Below are 23,723 nucleotides of genomic sequence, written 5' to 3' on the forward strand. Positions count from 1 at the left end.
AAGTTTGCTGGATAATTTTTTCACTATATGTTAGCACCCAAGTATTTTATAAGGTGAAAATAAGCTCAAACAATAACAGTGATAATAATCATGAAAAAGAAAAGAATCATGTTGGGGGGGCGGACATCAAAGCCAAGGTACAAAGCTTCAGCAGCCCGTGCTATGGGTCTGGAGATAGTGACCTATACAGAGAGGAAAGGCACTTCTGAGTCTGAATCAGATACATATGCGCCATGAGACAGTCGCTCATACTGTCATGTCACTGCAACCACTTCTCTTGAGGAGCAGGGAAGGTTCTGCTGAGTAAACTTAACCCAGAAGAAGAAAAAGAAAGTACTTTTTGAACCTTCCTGGGTCTGACCTCAAAACATTATAGTATATAAAGCTTCAGTAAAACCTCCAAATCCTCTGACTTGAGAAGTTGCTTGCACCTAATAGAAAATATAGCACACTATAAGCCACCACTCTGCTAGCTTCAGAATTTATATTCATCTATCCACACATTAGTCCCTTCCCTCCTAATCTTAGATCGGAATACCTGATAGAGAAGGAATGTCTGAGACTCTGTCTCAACTTTTACTAGTATGGTATCTTAAACAAGTTACCAATTTATCTGAGCTTCAGTTTTTCATCTTTAAAATGGGAGAATCAGATTAGTTAATTTCTACTCACCAATCTATAAATTACAGATAAGACCAGTTTGACCTACCTCACAAAACTTACAAAGAATTTTTTTAAAACAAGGAAAGCATGTAAAAGTGCTTTGTAAACTGTAAAGCACTATACAAGTTTCAAGTATTATCATTTTAATAGTGTTAAAAGTATACCTGTTAGCCCTAAAATAATTGAGCCAGGTCATTTAAGAGATGAAACAATCCTGTTCATCATTCACTCTTCAAATTGGATACAAGATTAAATTGCTTTTTTACTTTTGAATAAATCAACTTATTAAAATGAACTACCACTTGTTTATATTATTAAAATGAACTACCACTTGTTTATATTTTTAAAATCCTAAAATATATTCTGTGTAATGCAAATATCAGTGTTTAAACAAATGCAATGAAATAGTGGTCATAATTTCATTAGAAAAGTGTCTGTCCTTATTAAATCTATTCTAGAGACCAAAACCATGGTCCAACAAAAATCAGAGCAATTGGATGTGGCCAGGGAGATGTCATCTATCCATACATGGATGAAATACTGTGCCTCTTGTCCAGGCCTCTGTAACTCTTATTTACTGTTAATCCACATATGCATATAATCAAAGCTCTCTCAGAATTCTCTTCTGGTGTTTCTAATTCATTTTTCTCCAATTATATTTAAATATCTTCCAGGAATATGTTTTCCTTTTCTGACTCTAATCTTTTCTCCAAGGGTAAACAATAAGGAAGCTATTTACCTCCTTGATTAAGATAACACAATGGTTAATTCATTTTCAAAAAACTGCTTAAAATATGTTTCCTATGATAAACCACCCTCCATTATCCAAATGTATGAACAAGGGGAGGATCTGTGCACAACAGAATTTCGAAAGGATCAAGCCAATATTTTAAATTGTACATAGTATCATTCAGCTCTTTTGTCAGCACTCACCAAAACTAACCAATCAGACTTTTAGCTTTTTAAATGTATATTCCTCCCACCCCTTTATGTCTCACCATTTTTAAAACACAGAGGGCCAACGACATCAGCCTCTCGCCATGATCACATATCAGATGGGTAAGTAAGGAGGGTGAATAAGAAGGGAAAGCAATAAGATAGAAAGGTATATTTTCCAATGTATTCTTAAAAGCAGTATTTACTCAACTTTATCCAAATGCTTTGCTTTCACAAAGCAATATTGTTTTCAGGGATTCTAGAAACTTAAATAGAGTTTAAATTATATCCAGAGTATAACTGGCTATGGGCATCGCTCAGACCTTTGAATGCAGATGAATAACTATTTCTCAGCATCCCTAATCCTCAACCATCTCTTCTTTAAGTGCTACGTATTTCTTTAAAGTGAAAGAAATGAAATATTTTTCAAATCCCCAGATAATTATCATGCTCCGAATAAATGGTAGGCTAATTTCCAAAATTAATAACACTTCTCTGTATATCCCTAAGAAAAATACCAGAACCTTGTACTTAATTATTTAAAATGTTGTAAGTGAATTAAAAAAAAAGCAGCGTATTACAGAGTAAGGCTTTTCTAAGAGATTTACCAATTTGTCTAGTAACTGAAAATCTGTGCTGCCGTTAGGCATATTTAAAAAAAAAAAAATCCTATTATACATCCTATTGTCTAAACTATCTGGAATTATTTCCCTGATTACACTATCTGCTCCACAGGCATCACAGTATTTACTTTTCCCCCTGCTGCCCTTTCATTCACCAGAAAGGAGTCCTCAGCAGAGCACTTTCCAGACTACATCTGCCCTGTCGGGTGGCAGGCCCCAGGTCCCTCCCTCGTGGGTACCAGGCTTCCATCCTTTAGGTTCCTGGGCCCTGTCACCCTTATACCCTTTGATCAAGGTGAGCCCTTTAGTCAACAAGTCCTCACTTGGTGGGAGAGCCTCGTCCACCCTCTGGTACCGGCTAACATCCTGGCGCACTGAAGGCAGCGATCGCAGTGGCTGGTGGCCGTTGGCTTGAGAACCTAAGAGTAAAGGTAGAAGTTATCCAGATATTGTTTTCCTTTTCAGTGTCAAAACAGTCTTAAAAACAAACAAACAAACAAAAAACACTAACACGTACACCTGAAACTAATACAATATTGTATACTTTAATAAAAAAAAATTTCTTAATCCAACAGAAAAAACAGCTAGTGTTTTTTCTCTATTTAGCCTCATTTTCCGCATGAAGACTCAGAAATAAGAGAAAACAGAAAGTGAATGCTTAGTCAAAAAAGGGTCTTCTAGAGAGATGCCCATCTGCTCCCATCCCTCCCCCTCCCTCACCTTTTCCCACCCTAGCCTCTGTCCTGGTCATGTACTAATGCTTTAGAGCCACGTAACGGCCACAAGACAATGAAGGAAACAAAAACAACTAGAGGAGGAAGAAAAGAAGGGACATAATTTAACTTTAAGCAGAAAAATAAATTACAAAATAAGAAAATCATTCCTATTTCTGAGTCTATGCTATTTAGGCATATGAAATTATCCTTAGATTTTTTGATGCATCTATAACTGAACATTTTAAAGGGATCATTCAACTGAGCTGCATTCATTGAGACATAATACAAATTTTATGTGTAAGTTTGCATCCTCAGACACACAAACAGAATGCAAAAATATTACATTTGATGCAAAGCACATATTAACTTTCTGTTTTGAAGGTTTTATGCAATAAGTGACCTTAAGGTGTCCGCAAAAACTACAGTTTACACTAACACTGAACTGCTGGCCTGTTTGGTTTTGTATCTACGAATGCAGCTCCCACCAGAGAGTTATTACTTAAGTTTGTTTTTGTTGTGTTTTCATACTGCCCAGACAAGGGGACTGGGCCCTGGGTGCCAGGGTGCGCCCCGGATGCCTTGTCGCGGCATGCACATGCGCAGTTCGATCCTTCAACCTAACCTCAGGTATCCCGCTCCTCCAGGCCTGTGTGGACAGGGCACCCACCCCTCCACTTCATGGGCTGTTCCAGGGGAGAGCGGGTCCCCAAACAGCACTCCTGATATGGAGCTTCGAGAGTCATTATTTTAGTCTGAAGACTTATTCGACAGGCCTCTTATCTCAGCAATAGAAGATCTATTAAAAAATAATAAAGCTAAAATTGAAACCCAAGGTGAAGAATTCAGATAATAGTCAACCTGTAGTATAATTTACATTAAGGGACAAAACCATAAAACTTCTCTTTGAGCAGGTATGCTTGAGCCAAGAGCCATGCTGTCGTCTACATCCTACCTCCAGTAGCGCCCTCTTCTTGGGCAGTGGCCCCTTCACAAGCCCCCTGGGCATCCCCAGCATCACCCTCTTCTTGGGGCTGGCTCTCAGTAGCAGCAGCAGCTCCCTCTAGGCTGCCCCTCCGCTGCCAGACCTCCCCCACCTCGTCCTGGTCAGGTAAAGCAGCCATTTCTGCCCCTGGCCCTTCCTCCTCTCCGCTGGGCACTTGCACCACAGGTAAAGAACCAGGAGTGCATATGGAATCCTGTGACCCTTCTGCGGGGCCGCTGCTCGTGGGCTCTGCTGCACAGGCTCCGTCTTCCTCCTCCTGGGAAGAAAAGGCTGGGGTTTCGGGAAACCGCGCACTCTCAAGAGATGAGCACCGTGTCTCCACTGAGGACAGCTGCGTGGTAACGCTCTCATTGCAGGAGCTGTCAGCGCCTTCCAGGTCACTCTCTCCCTCAGGCCTGGTGCTCGCCTCACTCACACTCTCTGTCCTGGCGGGGTCACTGGGTTCTGTTTCAGAGGACACCTGTGAAGGCTCAGACCCCTGATCAAGGGACTCAGTCTCACTGATGGCTCTTCGGCTTCCTCCCGATGTGTCAGAAGTCCCTGTGTCTGCCCCACTCGTGGGCTGATCTACCTCTTGAGAGCCACACAATTCGGTGCTGTCCTGGTCAGCACGGGGTTGAGACTCCGGGCCATTTTCACTTTCATCTGGAACTGAGCCCAAGGGTACAGAGTTCTCTGCAAGATCTGGAAGATTTTCCGGCTTATCCTCAAAGGAAGCAGCTTCATTTGTGGAGGCTTCCTCAATCTCCATTGGGCTGTCTTCTGGCTTTGTCTGAGACGTCAGGCTCACATCATCAGTTCTTGATGTCCTGCTAAACATTATTAACCCTCCTTCCTCCTCCAAAGAAGAGGGATAACCCAGGTCTTGCTGGAACTCGTGGTCTTCTTCATCTGAGTCAATATGAAGCATGGCATTGAGTCTTGTGTCGGTGGGAAAACTACTCCTCAGTTTTGGAGAGGCTCCCATGGACCTCTCCGAGCAGGTAGCTGAGCCAGGCCTGGAATGGCCACTGTGCTCAATAGCATCTAAATAATCATTGAGTGAATCCTGACGTCCTCTGGGAGGTGAGGCCCTTGAAGAAGTAGAGGTTAAATCCTCTGTGTCTATTTCCAGAGTTGAGCTAGTCCTGAAAGAATGCTTGGGGGTCCCATTGGCACTCTCCTCAGACACTGGTCCATTCGAGCAAACAGGGCTGTCATGATGCCCCCCTGGCATGTCTTCCTCATCAGAAGGGCTTCCTAGGTCTCCGTTCACAGTATTGACTCCGAGTATTGTGCCAACAGCTTCTGGAGAAGCATCTGAAGGAGAAAAATAGCATTTACAAAAAAACGAAGTAGTAACAACCAATGTACTTTTAATGTCCTATTGCTTTGCCACCAATCAGTTCAAAAAATTCAGTCATCCCAGTGAGGCCTCTTTACAGTATTACCAACTTGCTAAGATTCTTTACTCACTACTAAATGAGTATATTGCTGGTCAATCTGACATGTGGGGTACATTTGCTCACCGCTGGAAATTCTTCTACAGCCCAGTTTCCAAATGCAGGCATAAACCTAAGAAATATTTTTTGATAAACAGGCTTTTTCATATCTGCTTGGAGAACTCCAGCAGGTAATCATTTCATAGCTATTTTGTTTTCAGAACAGGGCACAAATTTGATTCTATTGAAATGCACACTGACAACTGAGTGAGATTTAACAAGTTTTCCTACAGTGATTTATTTATACAGATATCTCACCTTCATGCACAGAAGATGTAACCTCCACTTTAAACTGGAGGTACCCACTCACGTGGTCAGCTGGGAGCCTTCTGCCAAGGTTGTAGCTGAGCATTTGGTCACTGCAAGAAGAGAAATGATTTTCACTTTTAGTAGACTGGTGTCAGCCTTCGTCTTCTTTCCATAAGCCATCCCCCCAAATCACACATATTTCTTTTAAAACTTTCAGATTCATAAGAAAATAAAAGGCTCAAAGCCATGTTAGAGTCCAGTGTAATATTATTCATTTGCACAAGTGAATACTAACAAATCCAGGGATAAAGAGAAATCTTGTCATAAGGGAAATTATTAGTAAAAGCAGAAAATGCCATATAGTATTATTATATGATTTTTTTAAGGGCACTAATTCACTCTCTTACTGCTAAGGGTGACCAGGTAAAGGGCATTTTGAGTCATCAAGGAGCTGTGAAAGTCCTGAAATTATAGGTGTTTTTGGGCTCAGGTGCAAAAGTATAGAGGGCCTGGTTCCTTAGCATTGAGCTCAATAGGAAGCTGGCTTTCAAAAGATATGCACAGGTAAGGGTTATCACATGCTGGCATGGAGTACACTGTGCTGCCATATTCTGAAGAATGGGAGCTAGGAGTTAAGAGAGAGCAGCATGAAAACAGGCCACACCCCGAAAGCTGTGTGAACAGCAGGGAGCTGATGAACCTCACCTTCCTCACCTATAAATTAAGGGGGATGGAGCTGCTGGCTGTCACTGTAGGGGAGCCTGGCCATCACTGATTCTCAGGCTGGCTTGTTAGTGATACTGATGGGACAGTTGGAGAAGCTAGATGAGTCACTTGGAGATGTGCTAGAGGGGACCACATGTGGGCCTGCCCAATTCCTGCCCCACGTTGGCCCCAGGCTCAAGCTATCAGCCTCAAGGACAAAGTCGTCCATCTTTTTCAATTCCATGTTTATTTATCAAAGTCAAATGCAATTACATCATTTCTTTGCAGCAAGCAACGTTTTTTTCTGAATCTGATTTACATTTAATTAAGGAGAATAACCGAAGGTGTAGTACCATCTCTGCTCCCACACTGCCCTCTACTGTCAACTTCAGGAGGAAGACAATGCCTTTACCCAGTGTTTGCACACAGTACAATTTAGAGCCTCTTGTCAGCTATTATTAATCTTCCTAATTATTTGTTTCTTCTTTTCTCCCTCCTCAGTACAATTATAAAGAGATGTTATCTGTTTAAAATTGCACATGCTAATAATAAAAAATCCCTGTTCAGTTCTTACGAATTTTTTTGACTTCATAGGAAATTTTTAATAAGATTATATCCTTTACCTTTTTTCCCCCTAGAAACACTGCAATAATTTTTTTCTTGATTGATGCTTCTAAAATGCTTTTTTCCCCCAAATTTATGTTTATTGCGTGTCACTTACTCTCTGCTAAAAGCTTTGCATGCATCATCTCTTTTAATCCTCCTAGCAACCCTGGGAGGGTAGCGGGTAGCCCTGTTCTCTAGAGAAGGAAAAAAAGGCATAGGGAGGCTAAGTAACTTGCCCAAGGCCAGACAACAATTAAGAAACAGAACCAGGATTAGAACATAGCTTCAAATGATACAGAAGCCCCTGCTCTGCTGTCACCATATCACAATCTCCTTTATGTACATTCTCAGTGATTCTAGGTTGCTTTCAATAGTATGCATTCTAATGACATATATCTACTCCTGGCTCACCTCAATGTGACTGCTATCATAATACTTTTTCTACTTAAACAGGTACTTAATATTTTTTTTCTGTAAAGGAATACATAGGCATCTGTAACCTGTCTTAGATAGTACAGATATGTTAAATGCTTTCACATTAGTATTCAAATATTATATAATGGCCATAATCTGCATAATAACAGAGGCGTCTTTTTCTATTACCCCTGTCTTTCTAACATTAAAACAGTGCCTGACACACACAGGTGCTCCATCTTTGTCCACTACAGCATGAACTCAGCAGCAAATTACATGGATCTGCTCTCAGTACTGTGGCTCCTCACCCATCTCTTTGGACATTCAGTCCTGGAATAATAAAATCTTTATTTCTTTGTTAAAAATAAACTGACCCTCCTCCTTGACCAATAAGTCGTTGCTGTTGACAAGGAAGCTTTATAAAAATGATAGATTTTAGCTAGGAAATAAATGTTTAGTGGGAATTGTAAGGAAAAAAACTGCATCTATTTGTTTTGCTCACTATCATATCCCCAATACCCAACACAGTGCTAAACATTTAGTAGACACTATATGTATAACACACACACACACACACACACACACACACACTTGAATAATTTACCATCCCATTTAAACAACATTCAGAATTCTGAATGATCACATTACCCAAGACAGATAAACCGTCTTCTCATTACAATAAAGTCAAGTTCCATTGTGGTACCTTAAACTTGGGGAATGATTCCAACTTCCCAAGAAAATCTGATGCTATAGATGAACACAATTTACCCATCAATTATTGGAACAAATCTACAATTATTACTCTGCTTTTGTTAAAATGAGTTTCTATAGAAGTGCTGAAACGCAGAGCAAATGTTTAGAAAAGTATGTGATTGGAGCTTTCCTCTGAGTGTTTACAATATAACACACACTTGAATAAATTAATTAACAAATAAGACTCTTTACTTAAAAAAAAAGTTTTAACAGGTATTCGTGCTGTTTATTAACCAGACAAAATACTCAATTCAACTAATCAACCTACAAATACCAAAAATCCTCTGTATTTGGAGACTGAGTCAAATTCTTTCTCCTTTGCCGAGTGCCTGTTAAAGGATTCACCTGCTTTCTTGTTCTTACCCAGTCTCATCTGACTCCCCCTGCCTCTTGCAGTGATATATTATTGTGAACAATATGTTATATACTATTATGATATATAATTATAAAGAATAAGTGCCAAAGAACTCTCACTACCTGAGACTTTTTCTCACTGATGTAATCAGAGCAATTGACAAAGCATGGGAAAGTGATGTGCGTTTTTGGATAGAATGCAGGCCACTCTGAAAAATGTCAAATTCAAACAAATGCTCTCAAAATAGGTAATTCAGAAGGAGTTCTAGCTCACCCTATAAAACCACATCCTGTAAAACCTCAACTACTTCAGATAGTTGCAGTCTGCGAAACACATAAGTAATGAAAACTCAGAATTTTTCAAGATGTATCAGTTATTAGATGGAAAGCAATAATCAGATCAGAAATATATATTTAGATGCTAATGTCTGATATACAAATATGTAGTATGTATTATTCTTATTTGACAAAGCAAATCCCTAAGTATCTGTATCAGAAAATGCCTTTAATGTACTTATACAGAAATATTTTTTAATGTTGATATTTATGAATTCATACTGGACTTCTTTCCAGTACATGGAATCCATGACTGGCAGTTCTCTATGTGTCCAGTTCTTTAAAAGACTAAATGAAAAGCCAGCAAGTCAACAACAGTTTGAAGCACTGACAAGGTTTTATTTTTCATTGATCATTCTTACTGGCATACATAAATTGACACTTCTACCAAATATCATACATATTGTGTAAATTATATAATTATATAAATTAATTGGCAGATATGTTTCCCATAGTTATTTCTCACTCTTTATAAATCTTCACTTTCTATAAATCCTAAACATAATTTTTAAAAACCTCCCATAGTTCATTATCTCTACTGGAAGCAGTAATTGTTATCCTTAAAAATAATTGTGATTTCCTAGCTTTTATCAGATAAGACAGGCTGCTAGAATTTCAGGATAATATTTATACTTCATGTGGGCTGGATCAAACACAAATTCCATGGTCTCTAATGGCCAGAAAATTAGAATCCATTAGAATTTTTTATTTTCAGATTTTTAAAGAGCCTTAGGGATCATTTGGTCTAAATGCTATATTTTTCAGGTGAGGAAACTAATGCTCAAGGAAACCATGATGAATAGTTAATTAGCTGCAAAGTGAATATGGATGATCCCCTTCGCTCAGCTCCACCTATATTGTCGGTCCTTGAGATGTTTCAGAGAAGCCAAGATTCTAGACCAGACTGATCTGAACTCAAATCTCAGCTCCACCCCTTGCTTGTTAGCCTCAGATTCCTCATCTCTGAAATGGGTATAATCATATTATTTACCTCCCAGAGTTTTTGAGAAGATTACATGAGCTAATGAGTATAATGTACTTAACTCCCGGTATAAAGTAAGTTCTTGGAATCTTTTTTGTTTACTACTACTATAATTACTACTATTGTTATTACTGCTACTGCTGCTGCTACTACTGTTACCCTATGTTTATAGTGTTCTCCTACAATGGAAAAGATCCAAGAAGTTGCCCCCTAGTGCCACCTCAGAGCACCAGTGATACTGAGTTTTCCGGTACCTACCACGTAAAAATATATACACCATTTATAATAAGGGAGAGAGGCATGTTTTGATTTCTTAACTACTTTATTCGCAACTTACAAAAAGCTCACAGAAAGAAAACAGACATCATAAGTAAATTTTAGTTGCTTGATTGAATGCATATGTCTCACAGCTCTACTATAATATATAATACCCCCTTAGAGTCTAGGTTTTGTTTTAAATGGCCCCAAAACACCATGGTTTTTGTTTTTCAGGAATAACAAGTTTTCCAGATGGGACTGACCAAGGATTAAGGTGGTGTCGACCTGACACTAGCATTCTGATCTAGGAAGAGGATTTTATAGCAAGATTTCAATATACTCAAAAAAAAAAAAAAAGAACGCTATGACATTTGATGTTGAAATGCGAGTGGTAGGTATATCTTAGAAAAGATAGATACCAAAAAAAAAGGTATATAATTAAAACAAAGTGCTTTTTGTCCTGAATATTATAATGAGTCTACAAGCACTCTCATTTTTAAAAGAATTATGTTATCACTTCTTATAAGTAAGAAAGTCCTAGGACTGAAAATGAAAGTATCATTTCATTTGCTTCTATACAAACTAATCTCACCAAGATCCCTGCAAGTGAGGGCTTATTACCCGATGGCTTGCCGCTCCAGCAGCCTCTGGACTGGAATGGTTAGTTTCCCCAGAAAACGCTTGATGATAGGACGGCTCTTGGCAAATTTGTCTTTAATTTCAATTTCTAAGACATCAGTAAGAAGAGCAAAAAAGGAATATTTCTGAAAACAAAAACAAATAACATGTTGATTCAAAAAAAGATAAATATGAAATTATATCATTTATTATAGAAAATGTTGTCTCTTAAATCCATACATACATGACATACAGAGTCCACATTGCTAGAAATATCTGCAGCTATTGTCAACCCTTTATTCACAGAATCATTAACATTCATGACAATAAAAAGCAACAGTTAAGGATCTACATGACAAAGGAAGCCCCTTCAATCATCCAATCCTTCATGGTTCAACAGTTTTAGGAGATGCTATCAAATATTATATTGTGCACAATACAGTTTTAATACTCACTACATTTATTGTGTTTTAATTATTTTAAATTTAATATCTTGTTATAGGATGGTTTAGAATTAATCAATATATTTGACTAACGGCAATCTTAATTCTGATCCCATGGTATTTTGAAGTTGCACAACATAGATTAAAACACTGCTTCACTTAGTGGTTAAAGTGGGAACATCTATGGAATATGATGGTTTCCCTGGTAAATATTAAAATAAAACAATGTTTAAATGGAAATTACTTAATTTAAAAGGCACTCAGGGTCGTTTCTTCTTATACAGGACGGAAAGATAAAAGTATGAGGTTAAGATAAATTATTTGTTTAAGAATATCATTGGAGAAAATAGCACTGGATATTAATAGGATATAAAATAAATATAAAGAGGTTTATCCATTTACAAAGACTTTTAGATATATTACCTCCATTTTGTCTTTACAAAGGTAAAATTTTCTTTTTAACAATGAGGATCTCAGGAAAAGTAAGTGATGGAGCCTAGAATCTAACCCAAATAATTTCCCTTCTTTTCTGACAGTATCCACACAACAACAGTGATGGGAAAGGGTGAGTCAGCTTTACATCTAAGGATCACTAAGTTTATTTAGTTGTAACAATTAAAGTTCTCCAAAGGGCCATACAGTTTAGTTATTTGCTTAATGAGAAAAGCACTTGCTTAGAATAAGAGAGATAAATTTAAGCACTATTTCTACCTTGATTAGTAGTACATAAACAGTTTAAGCTTCGGTTTCTTAATTATAAAAATGGAGAAATGATAATCTCATCCCTTACACTCCAACTTACCAGGCTTGCCCTGGTAACATGGTTAAGAATTTTGCAAATATTACATACGAAGGAAATAAAGTTACTGCTAGTGTCATTACTATATCCACTATCTGCCTTCTAGAGCTCATGCTGAGAAAATATTGTTGTCTTCTAGGCTTCTAAATTAGGTGGTACACCTTTAAATGTTATTTACAATTTGGAGATAGTAGATACTAGTCTTTAAAACCAGGAACATTCATAAAACCAGATGAACGTGCATTTAACTATTTAAACAACCATAAGAACTGCCTAGGAGAAACATCTTCCTATGTCGGCTAGTCTCAAATAACCACATCTTTTCTCCAATTGGTTTTAGATCCCCTGAATTATCTCCCTCTCCAATGAAATATATCTACAACATTGTTAGAACATATTATTGTCATTAAACATTTAGGAGATAATTTAATTAATTGTGTAACTCCTATGCTAATAAAGCTTTACCCAGAAACACTCTAATATTAGTATGTGAAATGTGTCTTGGAGCCCCAAGAAGTGGCGGAAGAGCTCATGCTTTGTTCACTAGGTGAGAAACGACGTCTCTTTGTTCATTCTTTGACTTTCTGTAGTGCTAATGAGAAAACCCTTTGCTTGATTTCACTGATATGGTTCACTAAGATGACTGGTAGCATAATGTAGCTATTATGGAGATTAAAGTACCATCAACAAAATCTGGCTTCACTAGAGGTGACAACTGTTTGAATGGCTCGCTTAATTAACTGAAATCTAGAAATCCAAGAAACATTTGCAAAAGCCTATAGGCAGAGAAATTCCTCTAATTTGTACTGAATATATGCTTTAACAAAATATCAAAATTTTAAATAAAGACAGATTTTTCTGATTTTTACCACTGATTTTTCCTTTTGTCTCAAGGTTCGATACGGCTCCGCAAGGCACTATTACTGATCCTGTCCTTACTTCAAATTTTGATATTTTGTTCATCGTGAACTTTTTGCATTGATTTTGATTTTTAAAAAATATTGCATTAAAGTAATTATTGTGATCTTTGAGTCTTCTGGCATCCTTTATATTGTATACCTGAGGTGAGTGCCTCACATGCCTCATCCTAGATCGGCCACTGCAGGAAGGAAATATCTCATTCTCAATATACCCTCTTCCTAACTCAACCATCTTGCCCATACCCATAAACAGCTCAGTGATGCACAGAGTCTAGAGGAAAGAGACAGAGCTGGCCGACTTCCTAATTGACAAGTAGAAGACCCGTGAGGATCACCTTACCTCCCGGTGCCAAATTGGATTAGTGGTGTTACTGATGATAGTAGACCTTCTCTCCTGTCCATGGTGGGCACAAGTGGGGAAACTGCTCTTCTTCCCTGGCTGAATGGACATCTTAAGGTAAGGGTCAGGATTGAAGAACATCCCTTTCTTTAGCCCAACTGCTCTTAGATCTTTAAAGAAAGAGAAAGACAGAGAGGAGGGAGGGAAGAGAGACAGGGAGGAAAAGGGACAGAAGGACAAGCAGCTCAATGACAATTTGTTCTTAAATAATCACACAGGAAGGTCTAAACAGAAACCATTTGGTAAAACAATAACAAAGTTATTCATACCATGATTGACAAATGAAGAAGAGTGGGTTATGACTAATCCCAGCAGAAGGGTCTCCTAACAGGCTGCAAAAATGAAGCCAAACTTTTACTACCACCTTACACATCTAAAGTGACTTCCTGGGAACCATTTTGATTCTAACATGTATGTCTTCACCAGCTTTTTCTATGTGGTTTGGCAACCAGCATTTCAAACATTGTCTTGAGAGAGATCCTTAGTAAACAGTTCATTCGAAAAAAGAAAACCAATATGATCCTTCATAAAAGAAAAATGAATCTTCTATGTACGTATATGAAATACATTGACCCGAGTTTAATTGGGGATGAAATTTCAATGCACACAGTCAGTTGTACCACATTTAAAATGTCGTATATGCTCTATAAATATAATGAATGTTAGGGAAAAAAGAAAGACTGGAAATATTTTTAAAATTTGAATGCTACCTGCTCGCTATATTAAATAATTGTTAGGTTACTTTTTCAATAGCCTCTTAAGTAACTTAAATATCTGATGAATGTCCCTTAACTCATCTGAGATTCACCAGCTGTTATTTCACACTACACAAGCTGATGAAAGTTCTGGCTAAAGTCTGGTTAGTGAAGAGATGGACACTTTTTAAATGGCCAGACCAGTGAATATAAAATGTCAGGAAATAAAGCTGGCTTTACTGAGTCCTCAATGCCTTTCTGAGAATGTCAGTTTGAATTAGGACGGCCTAAGAGCCAAGTGATCTTGAAAGCTTCTGGAAGAATAGACTGTTTCTAGGTAACTTTATGCAGTTATGATCAGTCTAGGGAGGTTCCGACCTGGGGTTCAGACAGAAATTCTGCAGTTGGCCTCTGAACCTTCAAAGACCTTTGGATTACCCAGATCATCTGGTAAGAGACCCCGTGGAGCAGGGGTCCCCACGGAATCACTAGGAACCTGGCTGCACAGCAGGAGGTGAGCTGCTGGCAAGCCAGTGAAGCTTCATCTGTATTTGCAGCCGCTCCCCAATGCTAGCATTACCACCTCAGCTCCACCTCAGATCATCAGGCATTAGAATCTCATAGGAGCACCAGTCCCCGGTGCCAAAAAGGTTGGGGACAGCTGCTATAGACTGACCCTAAATTATGGGAGGTCGCCAAGGTTATCCTACTCAATCCCGTTTCTGAAATACAAAATCTTTCTTAGAAGGACAGAACTGGCCTGGGGCTGCCCATAGAACCATATTCCCTAGAGAGTGCTCCCTGGAGGGGGCTCACCTCCTCATCTAGGCCAACAAGAACTTATGGCCTAGATATCTGCATGATGCAAACAAACCAGGACTGTCTAATGACGCGTAACAGGCAGTAGAGGGAAGCAGTTAATATGTTGACAAAGATTGAAAATTTAACCAAGATGACCTTATGTTAAGAATACTGCATAAAAGAGAATAAGGTCTTTGATCTGAAAACCAGTGGGAGAAGAGAAAGATGAGAAAAGATCTAACAGGCACTTCAGAGAAGCCACTGTCATTTCATTAGCCGTAGAGTTCCCATTCCTGGCACTTACTAAACAGTCATTATTAATACAGCACTTGCATCAGACTACCAATTTAATAATGCTACATGTTTTCACTTGGCTTTATTTAGCATAAAATGGCCTGGAGAGGAAAAATGAAATTTACTTATTTATTTTCCTACCTCTCTTAATTATGCTAGCCTCAGACTCAAAGACAGAAGAATGATATTCTTCAGATATTAAATCTACTTCTAAAAAGAGATTTCTTTGCAGTAAATGAGAAGAGTAACATGAACAGAAATGGCTGCCACAAAGTCTGACAGAGCTAAATTATTCATGTAAAACATTCCTTTGAACAAAAAGAATTCCACCAGAAGATTAAGCCACTATGATGAAAGAAGCCACTGTTAGTCAACCCTCATATCAAACTTCTCCACAAGGGACCCTGTACAAATAAATCTTCATTAATAAATACAATAAACTACGAATTATCTGTAGTCCGATTATTCAATCCTCTTTAGCCATCTCATTTCTGTTCTTGTTTCTCTCTTTTGTCTTCAATATATTTTATTGCTCATTAATATCTACATCTTTGAAAAGACCAATGAAGGACTCAAAGTCACTAAGGTATAACATGTTAAATATCTAGTTTAAAGTCTTACCTGGAGGAGAAGTTTAATAATCAAAACACAGTTTTGGTTCTGCTATTGAGTTTGATTATTTGTGTTCCTACTTATCCGTAGATAATCAAAAGTAGAGCATTTGCAGACAGCCATTCCACAGTGCTTAAATACTCTTAGATAAATATTATCATTTACTATCAATATGCTACAACCAGATAATTTTTTTTAGAATTACCATTATAAGACTGCTTTCATTTTCTATGATTTTAGCCATTTCTGTATACCATCTGCAAATATCTGACTATATGGTAGGAAATAGATTTTTAGCTAGCTGCTATGTGTATTAAGGTGGAATGTTGAAAGAGTTGTATTTACAGAAGAAATATGTGGCTGTGCCCCAAAGCTTATTTCCTGCTATGTCCTGGGATTTTCATCTTCTAGATGGTCACTCTCCCACGGTGAGTTAATTAACACCCCTATGAAGTCAAAATCGATATGTGTGTCATATTTAGAATGATACTGCTTGCTTGGAAGAACAGGAAATGCATCACAGGAAAACCATGATGTTTGTGGTCAAATTAAATTTCTGGGCCACAGAGGTTGGCTAATTCTCCCCAAGCTATAAAGGAAGGATATGTGCACCTGCAGCCCCTCAGGACTGTGAAGGCCTAAGGCACAGGTGGCCAACCGAAATGTTTTCAGGAGACAGACAGATAAGGCGGGTTGGGCAGTAGTGTCACAGGTAGAAGCACTTCTAAGTGCCTTTCTAAATACTTTTTAAACCTTGGGGGGTCCAACCAAAACAGTTATTGGCCAAATTTGAACCAAAAGCCACAAGTTTACCATCTCTGAGATTTACCAGAGAAAGAAAACAAAAAAGGCTTGCATAATAAGTAATCTCATAGCGGGGAGAAGGAACATGCTAGACTAGACATGGATACTCAGAAGGCCATCGGCTGACAATGAACTACTGTGCACGCTTCTGTCTTATGTGATAATTATGCATCATTGCAATGTCTGTTTTCAAGATTAGCCTTTTAACTCTCACTCTTGAGAATGTCTATTTCCATTCACATTGTTTTGCAACCAAGAAAGTAAATCTAAATTAAATTTCAGAAGCACTACACTGATGGAAAAATGGAAACAAAACATCTTACGGTGACAGACATCTGTTAGACTTTTTTTGGTATGTATTGTAGTACAGTTGTCTGTTTTAAAAGTCCATTTCAAATACTGATTTTCTTGGAGTATTCTTGACTTTATGACTGACAATTTTTAAAAACCAGTGGCTTTCAAACTTTTTTGACAGTGACCTACATGTAAAATACATTTCACATTAAAACCTAGTATACACATACATAGGTGTATATATTTTGTGTGTAAAAATTTTCAGGTTGTATAAACCGATGATCTATGAAAAAATCTTTCCTTTTGGTGGTAAATGCTGATTTTTTTCTGTTCCTTTTTTAATTGCTAGTTTCAACTAAATTAATCTTAGAAACCATGAAACGGTTCCAGTCACAACCTGAAAAGCTTTGGTTCTATGATAAACAAAAAAGCAATCAGAATATTTTACTAGCCAAAAAAAAGTCTCATCTACTTTCCAATTTTTCTGTGTATTCCTCCACAGAAATAGGAGTATTCCTTGGCTTTTTTTTCTCCTACTCTCCTAATTTTTCCAATCTCTAGATGAGGTAAGTACAAATTACTTCCAACTAATTATCAAAGCCCTGCAGTGAGTTTAGCACCTTATATTACAGGTTTTTAAAACACATGTTACATTACAGTTTTTTAAAGTAAATATATGTAGCTATAGTCTTTTTATCACCAGAACACTTGGCAGAAGAAATAATTTCTGAGTTTATATCGATAATTTAATTTTATCAAGGTAGAGATATACTTGAATTTCAGAGGCATTACCGTCCCCCAAGTAACTAAATAACTCGTTTACATATCATATATGATAATGTGTAGAAAGAAGTGATTATTTATGCCTGTGAAACTGCACACTTTCAAACTAGACGTCATGCTTAAAGCATCCTTACCTGACAACGTAAAGCTAACGAGCTTCCGAGAATGCTGACTGCCTGAAGCACCTCCTTCCATGCCTTCTGCCCCCATCTGTAGAGAGAAAATATGAATTTGCACTTTCACAGGAGTATGATGCTACTCAACCATCCTAGGGAACCATATATGTTTGCAAATAGGATGATTTTTGTATCAAACATGTATTTAGTATACACCTTTTCCTATGCTACAAACCTTGGAATTGAGACACAAATGCAGATTCTTAGAGATGAGAGAAAAGATTATACTCAAACTTAGTCTCTACCCAAAATGAAACCAACGTGAGCTTCCAAATTCCTTGGGCTATGAATCAACTTAATTTATGTCCTTTTATTCCTTTGATAAGAACATAGTTAATATGTAATAAATATGTTATATTACTATTACTGTATTAAAACATTATTTAATTTAAAAATTAAACATCAAATTCCTTCAGATTTGTTGGGAAAACCTGGAATAAACTAAATAGATGATTTATATCAGAGTCATCCATGTATATGTAAAATTATCCTCTCACCAAATATTTCTGAGTGACCACGTGGATGTCCCATTGCCCTACACAGATTCCTATTTTATTATGCTACAGGTACCTGGCACGTGCTATTATAATTAGTTATAATAAAACTCTGCAATGCTATTGTACTAATTATTGTATTGTGAAGCTTCTTCCTAAAACCCTTTGAGTAAATTATGTTTCACTTGAATCCACTTATAGCAGATTTAACCACATAGCAGATGTAACCTCTAAATTTATGTACAATTAGTGCTCAATTTATGGTACACTAGTAAAAAAGACTTTCATGGTTCTCTAAAAAACAAAGTCCACAATACTGTAAGGGACAGAATTGAAAGCAGAATATATTTTGAATAGTTGGGAAATAGAAACTACATTTTAATTCTAACGTTTAGGTTAAGCTCTTCTATCTTATCTTTGTGGCACTCCCACACTCCAATAAAAATCATATGCCACAAAGAAATAAAACTTTCACTAATACAAGAAAAGTTGAAAATTTTTCAAAATAAATTCCATTCCATTCTTTTCAAATATAAATTTCTACTTCCTTCTCTACTTCCTGTAACTTAGTCAAACTATTTTCTGTGACACTTCTTCCTGATTGTTTCGCATGTCATTTACAAATACACTAGGGTACCATCTGGGTCTCCTTTTTCATTCTATCCAAAAAACCAATTCCTTGATGACATTGAGTTGGCACTCAACAAGTATGTATGGTGTACTATATTGTGTGATATCTCTCTGCCTCGTCACCCCCAGGTTAACTAAAGGAGGGATAACAGCAAACTGGTCAGACAACTGATCGCTGTCACAATCTAATCCTGCTTTAACCACACAAAAACCCAGATTACAGAGTGGTAAATAGCGACATAGTACAGACCCTCAGCAGCCTGCCCCTCCTGTGCTCTGGGTAAGCCAGACATCTGATAAACCATGGCCTCCCTTTAAATGGATACTGCTCCATGAGTTGTACCACCCACAAAGACACGACATCTCCTCCTGCTAAGGGATACTCAAGCTAAGTGAGCTAAATGAGACCAAAAAGACTCTAGTCCATCTTTATTTAAAACCTATTTAAAATATTATAAGATATTATAGAAACAAAACAAAATGTCCTGAATTCTCTTTTTTAAATGTAATTCATTCTGGAAAAAAAGCTAATGTGAAACAATTCTCACAGAATTTAGAGATAAAGTTTCCTTTACTACAACTGTGGCAAAATGCTCATCTGAAATAATACTGAAAGAATTCAATTTCATCACTGATGACAAAAAAGCCAGGAAAGACCAAACATTACCACTAGATATAGGGACATCAGTGATAATAAACACATCTGCACTCACTGTTTAGAGAGTTTTTTAAATAAACTCATTCCATAGATTCATTCCAGGAAAACCCAGAAGCAACACTGTCAACCAAGTATGGAAACAATACATGGTAGTGAGTGATGGTAGCCTTTATCTGTCCCTGAAGCCAAAGGATTTCCTGTTCCAAGTGTCTGAGATACATATCACTGTGTACTCTGATAAATGATAATGACGTCAAAGTGCCAATGACAGAGAAGACACAATGTTTTTTATCTTTGACTCACTGCAAAAGGATATGCTAGAAAGGAGACCATACAATTAGGATGGTAGCTTATTTCCTACCCTATAGAGTTACTCAGTTATTTCTTCCAGGACTATTCTTTTGCAACTGGTCATGGAATAATCATACTAAATGGGCTTTGTGAATATCAATGTTGTTATTCAGTCTCAATAAGTCAACACATGTTATATTCCTGAGTAAAATACAAATATAGCACTCACCCCCCACAATGAAGTGTTCATATGACATGACCTCTCAATTTTGGATGCTAAGTCTCAAGCTTGGTCAGAAATGTACTGGCCACCAATTCTTTGAACCACAATATTCTATTCTGATTGCCAGTGCTGTATCAATGAAACTTTTAAGGTGCTCTAAAACCTGTCTGAAGGAAATTAATTATCTCCAAACTATCCACAGGATTTGACAGAGTAATATCAATGCAAAAAATCAATGGAATGAGATCAATGGTCACCAGGATGTGAATGCTGGCTCACTTCTGTGATATCTGATCACTGAAATTGCTTAAGTCTCAAAAAAACATAAATCCAGAAAATCATGTTTGAAAGCTATTGTCTAATCTCACACACAGTTAATTTTTCAAAGGTTTTATTACAACCCCACACTTGTAGCTCCATAATTTTTCTTTATACAATGTTAATCAAAGCACGTTCCTCTGCTTACTATGTGACACGGCAGAGTCTGAAGTCCAAAACTGTTATTTTCCTTGTGGCCTCCAAAGTCTTTATATAGTAAATGTGGCTTATTTTTTTATATCCTTTACCATGTTTAATACAATGGATATTCAAATATAATTCAAATGTGAGAAGAGTACTTAGATATTTAAGATTTTGCACATAATGTTCCCTCTACTTAAAATGCTCTTCCTTCTCTCTCTTCACCTAAGTAGCTCCTATTTATCCTTTAGATTGTCTTGCAAACACTTTCTTCAGGGAAGCCTTCTAAGTCCTTCCTGATCAGGATAAATCAACATGATACTTTCCTAGTAGCATGTGCTCTGATAGTCCCATTTTACTTCCTCTCCTAGTAATTTCCACTCAAATAAATGTATTTTAATTGATGTCTCTCTCCCCTAGCTGACCAGTGTGAACAAGGACTGAGTTTTTGCTTATCATTTCATCCCTAGTGGTGGGCGAAATGTCTGCTACTTAGCTGGCACCCAGAAAATATTTGTTTGAATGAACAAATGAAAGGGAAAGACTGCATGATACAGCATTCGTGGGTCTGGACAATTGTAAAATGCTATCTGCAAAGATTACTTTCTGAATTTCAGGGTGTCAACCTGGCCACTTGCCTATATCTAAAAATGCATGCATCTATAAATGTACATACACACACATACACACACACAATATTATGAAGATTTCATATTATGGCAGGTAATATTTTTCTTCTCTACTTTCACAACATAATTTTTATTGACTTATAAAAACTGCAATGATTTACGTATCTTACACTCTTAGACTCTCTCCAACCATCTGAGTCCAACCACCCATGTACAATGGAGCACATCTTGAGAAACTCTAAGAACCTAACATTAGTGGATAGAGCAAAAAATAACAAAATTGTGAAAAGTAATCCTTAGGAAAGTACCACGTTGGAAATGGACATACTTTCCTTCAAAAGTCCAACAAAACCGATATCCTCCAAAACTAAATTAAATATCTCTTTCTTTCTGCTGAGGACCTGGTGAAGAGGTTTGGCCTTCACTGAGTGGCCATATTATACCAAAAAAAAAATGGCATTTTTAGGCACTAGGCCCTAACTCAGCATTGAGAGGGATCTAGCCTAAAGGCTTCCTGAGGAAATAGCATATTCATGATCCCCATCTCATTCTTTCTTTGGGTAAAAGCTTAAGTTGACTTGGCAGGTAGAATCCACACTATTTAAATCATTATTTTTCTCCCTTTACCCACTGAGCTCATGTAAATTAAATTCACATAAGCTGCAGTGTCACGATTTCCTACCAACTTGTCACCCAAAGTTTAAAAACTTTCCCATGGTGGGGCCCTCACTAATTTGCTTCATTGGTGGTTTCTCTGAAGAGTTGACTACATAAAGAATTGTTATAAATCAAATCATATTTTCCCACTGATTTATATTGTAAATGCAGGTAAACCAGCCTGTAAGTTATTTCCTTTACTAAAGCGGCGCCCACGCTGTCTTGCACTTCCTTTTTCATTGTTCCCATAACCCTGCCAGAGCTGCACAGGCAAAAATAGAAATCGCGGCCCTGGAGACTTCATGCGGAAGCCCCGCAACCAGGGGCACTCACCATCACAGCAGGGTTCTTCACGGTGATGCAGGGCGTGGTGGCTCGCAGGGCTCCACTAATGCCGTGGTAGTATTTAAAACAGATTTTTATCTCCGCTGCAAATCGATTGGAGAAAAGCAATAATTTAAACATAGAAACAAGTCATTTAGGAATAAACTGAAGAAACTGGCCACGCCACCTCTCAGAAAATCCCGCTCATGGATGGCTCTTTAAACTATCCCTTCTTTTCCGATCAGAAACAACAGATTGATCATGCCATTTCCTATTTCATTTTATATACGTCTCTGGAATGTCCTAAGAATGATCCCAAATATATTAGAAAAATAATGCACAAAAACAACATGCCAAAATTTAAATAGTGTAGAAATGAGTAAGACTAGCCATGATTTACTGAGGTGCTCCACAATGTACCAGACACAGTGCTATGTCTCGGCTCATGTTGTTATTTAACCTTCACACCAACTTTGAGAGGCAGAAATTCCTGTCCCCATGTTGCAAATTAAGTGCTGAAGATTGCAGAAGTTCAAACAAACAGGAAATGACAGAGTCAGGACTCAAACTCAATCTGTTCAATTCCAAAACCTTCACTCCTAACCCCTACAATGGATGTAGGTTGTAGCTGTCTGTGGAAGTAGCAGCTTAACAAGTATGATAAAATACTGTCATAGACTATGCAGTGATAGGGTCTACATTATTTTAAATTTCCAAGTGACAAATGCAGCCACTAGACAGAGATCAAATTTAGGAACTATTGGTATATTTATACCAGTATGTGGATAGATGGATAGATATAGGTAAAGGTGTAGGTGCAGGTGTAGGTGTAGGTGTAGGGATAGATAGATATAGATATAGATAGATATAGATATACATGGATATATATCCTGTAGATACACACACATATACATACCAAAATACACACAAATCTGTAGATATGTATTTTTGTGTATATTATATGTTTGTATTTTATGTATGTTATACATGTATAGTGTGTGTGTGTATAATTTGAACTTGATAAAAAGCAATACGAATGTCAGTTGTTGATTTTGAAAAGTAACTACAGGTTCAAAGGCAATGAAGCCAGAATGTGCCAAAGATAAAACACATGGACACTGGAATTTCTCTATATAGAGAGCGTCTGAGACACTGAAGTGCCACTACAAAATGTTTTTTTCCCAAAGTGTCATTCAATATAGGCAATGACACTCAGGGGCAGCCCCAGGGAGTCCTAGCCTATGAGAATCACCTGGATTATTAAAGTCACTATATTTTCCCAAAGAAGTTAATCTTCCACTGATTGTACCAAACAACCTCCTACAGTGTATTTAGTTCTCCTATTTTAAAAGAAAAAGATAATGATGAAAAAAATCCTTTTTTAGGGATTTTTATTGTTACACATTTCTTATCAATAATGAAACACTAAAAAAAGTCTGTCATGAGGTAAAATATTGAGTCTTTCCATTATGTATGTTAATCACTAAGCAGTGATTCAAAATTTAGTTAGCAACATCAGGCAAAAGATTTTTACCATGTATGCACCACAACACACATGACCAACACTATGCCAGACAGTGTGAGGGAATGAAAGAAAGATTTCTGGAGTAGCAGGTGATTTATAGTGTACCTGTTGAGAT

The 23,723-nt window shown here is 37.4% G+C and overlaps 1 protein-coding gene across 1 annotated transcript in view; it reads right to left on the reverse strand.

Annotated features, from left to right (window-relative positions):
* The window catches only part of HECW2 (HECT, C2 and WW domain containing E3 ubiquitin protein ligase 2), a 205,516-nt gene that overhangs the window by 105,377 nt on the left and 76,416 nt on the right, over positions 1–23,723 (reverse strand). Inside the window, exons 3-9 of the mRNA XM_025039312.1 lie at positions 22,093–22,187; positions 17,677–17,752; positions 13,200–13,369; positions 10,701–10,843; positions 5,681–5,781; positions 3,891–5,240; positions 2,546–2,641 (exon numbers count right to left, since the gene is read on the reverse strand). Coding sequence (XP_024895080.1) covers positions 2,546–2,641; positions 3,891–5,240; positions 5,681–5,781; positions 10,701–10,843; positions 13,200–13,369; positions 17,677–17,752; positions 22,093–22,187 — 2,031 coding nt within the window. The remainder of the gene's footprint in view (positions 1–2,545; positions 2,642–3,890; positions 5,241–5,680; positions 5,782–10,700; positions 10,844–13,199; positions 13,370–17,676; positions 17,753–22,092; positions 22,188–23,723) is intronic.

Source organism: Pteropus alecto, unplaced genomic scaffold (genome assembly GCF_000325575.1).
Source record: "Pteropus alecto unplaced genomic scaffold, ASM32557v1 scaffold3, whole genome shotgun sequence".
Classification (NCBI taxonomy): Eukaryota; Metazoa; Chordata; class Mammalia; order Chiroptera; family Pteropodidae; genus Pteropus; species Pteropus alecto.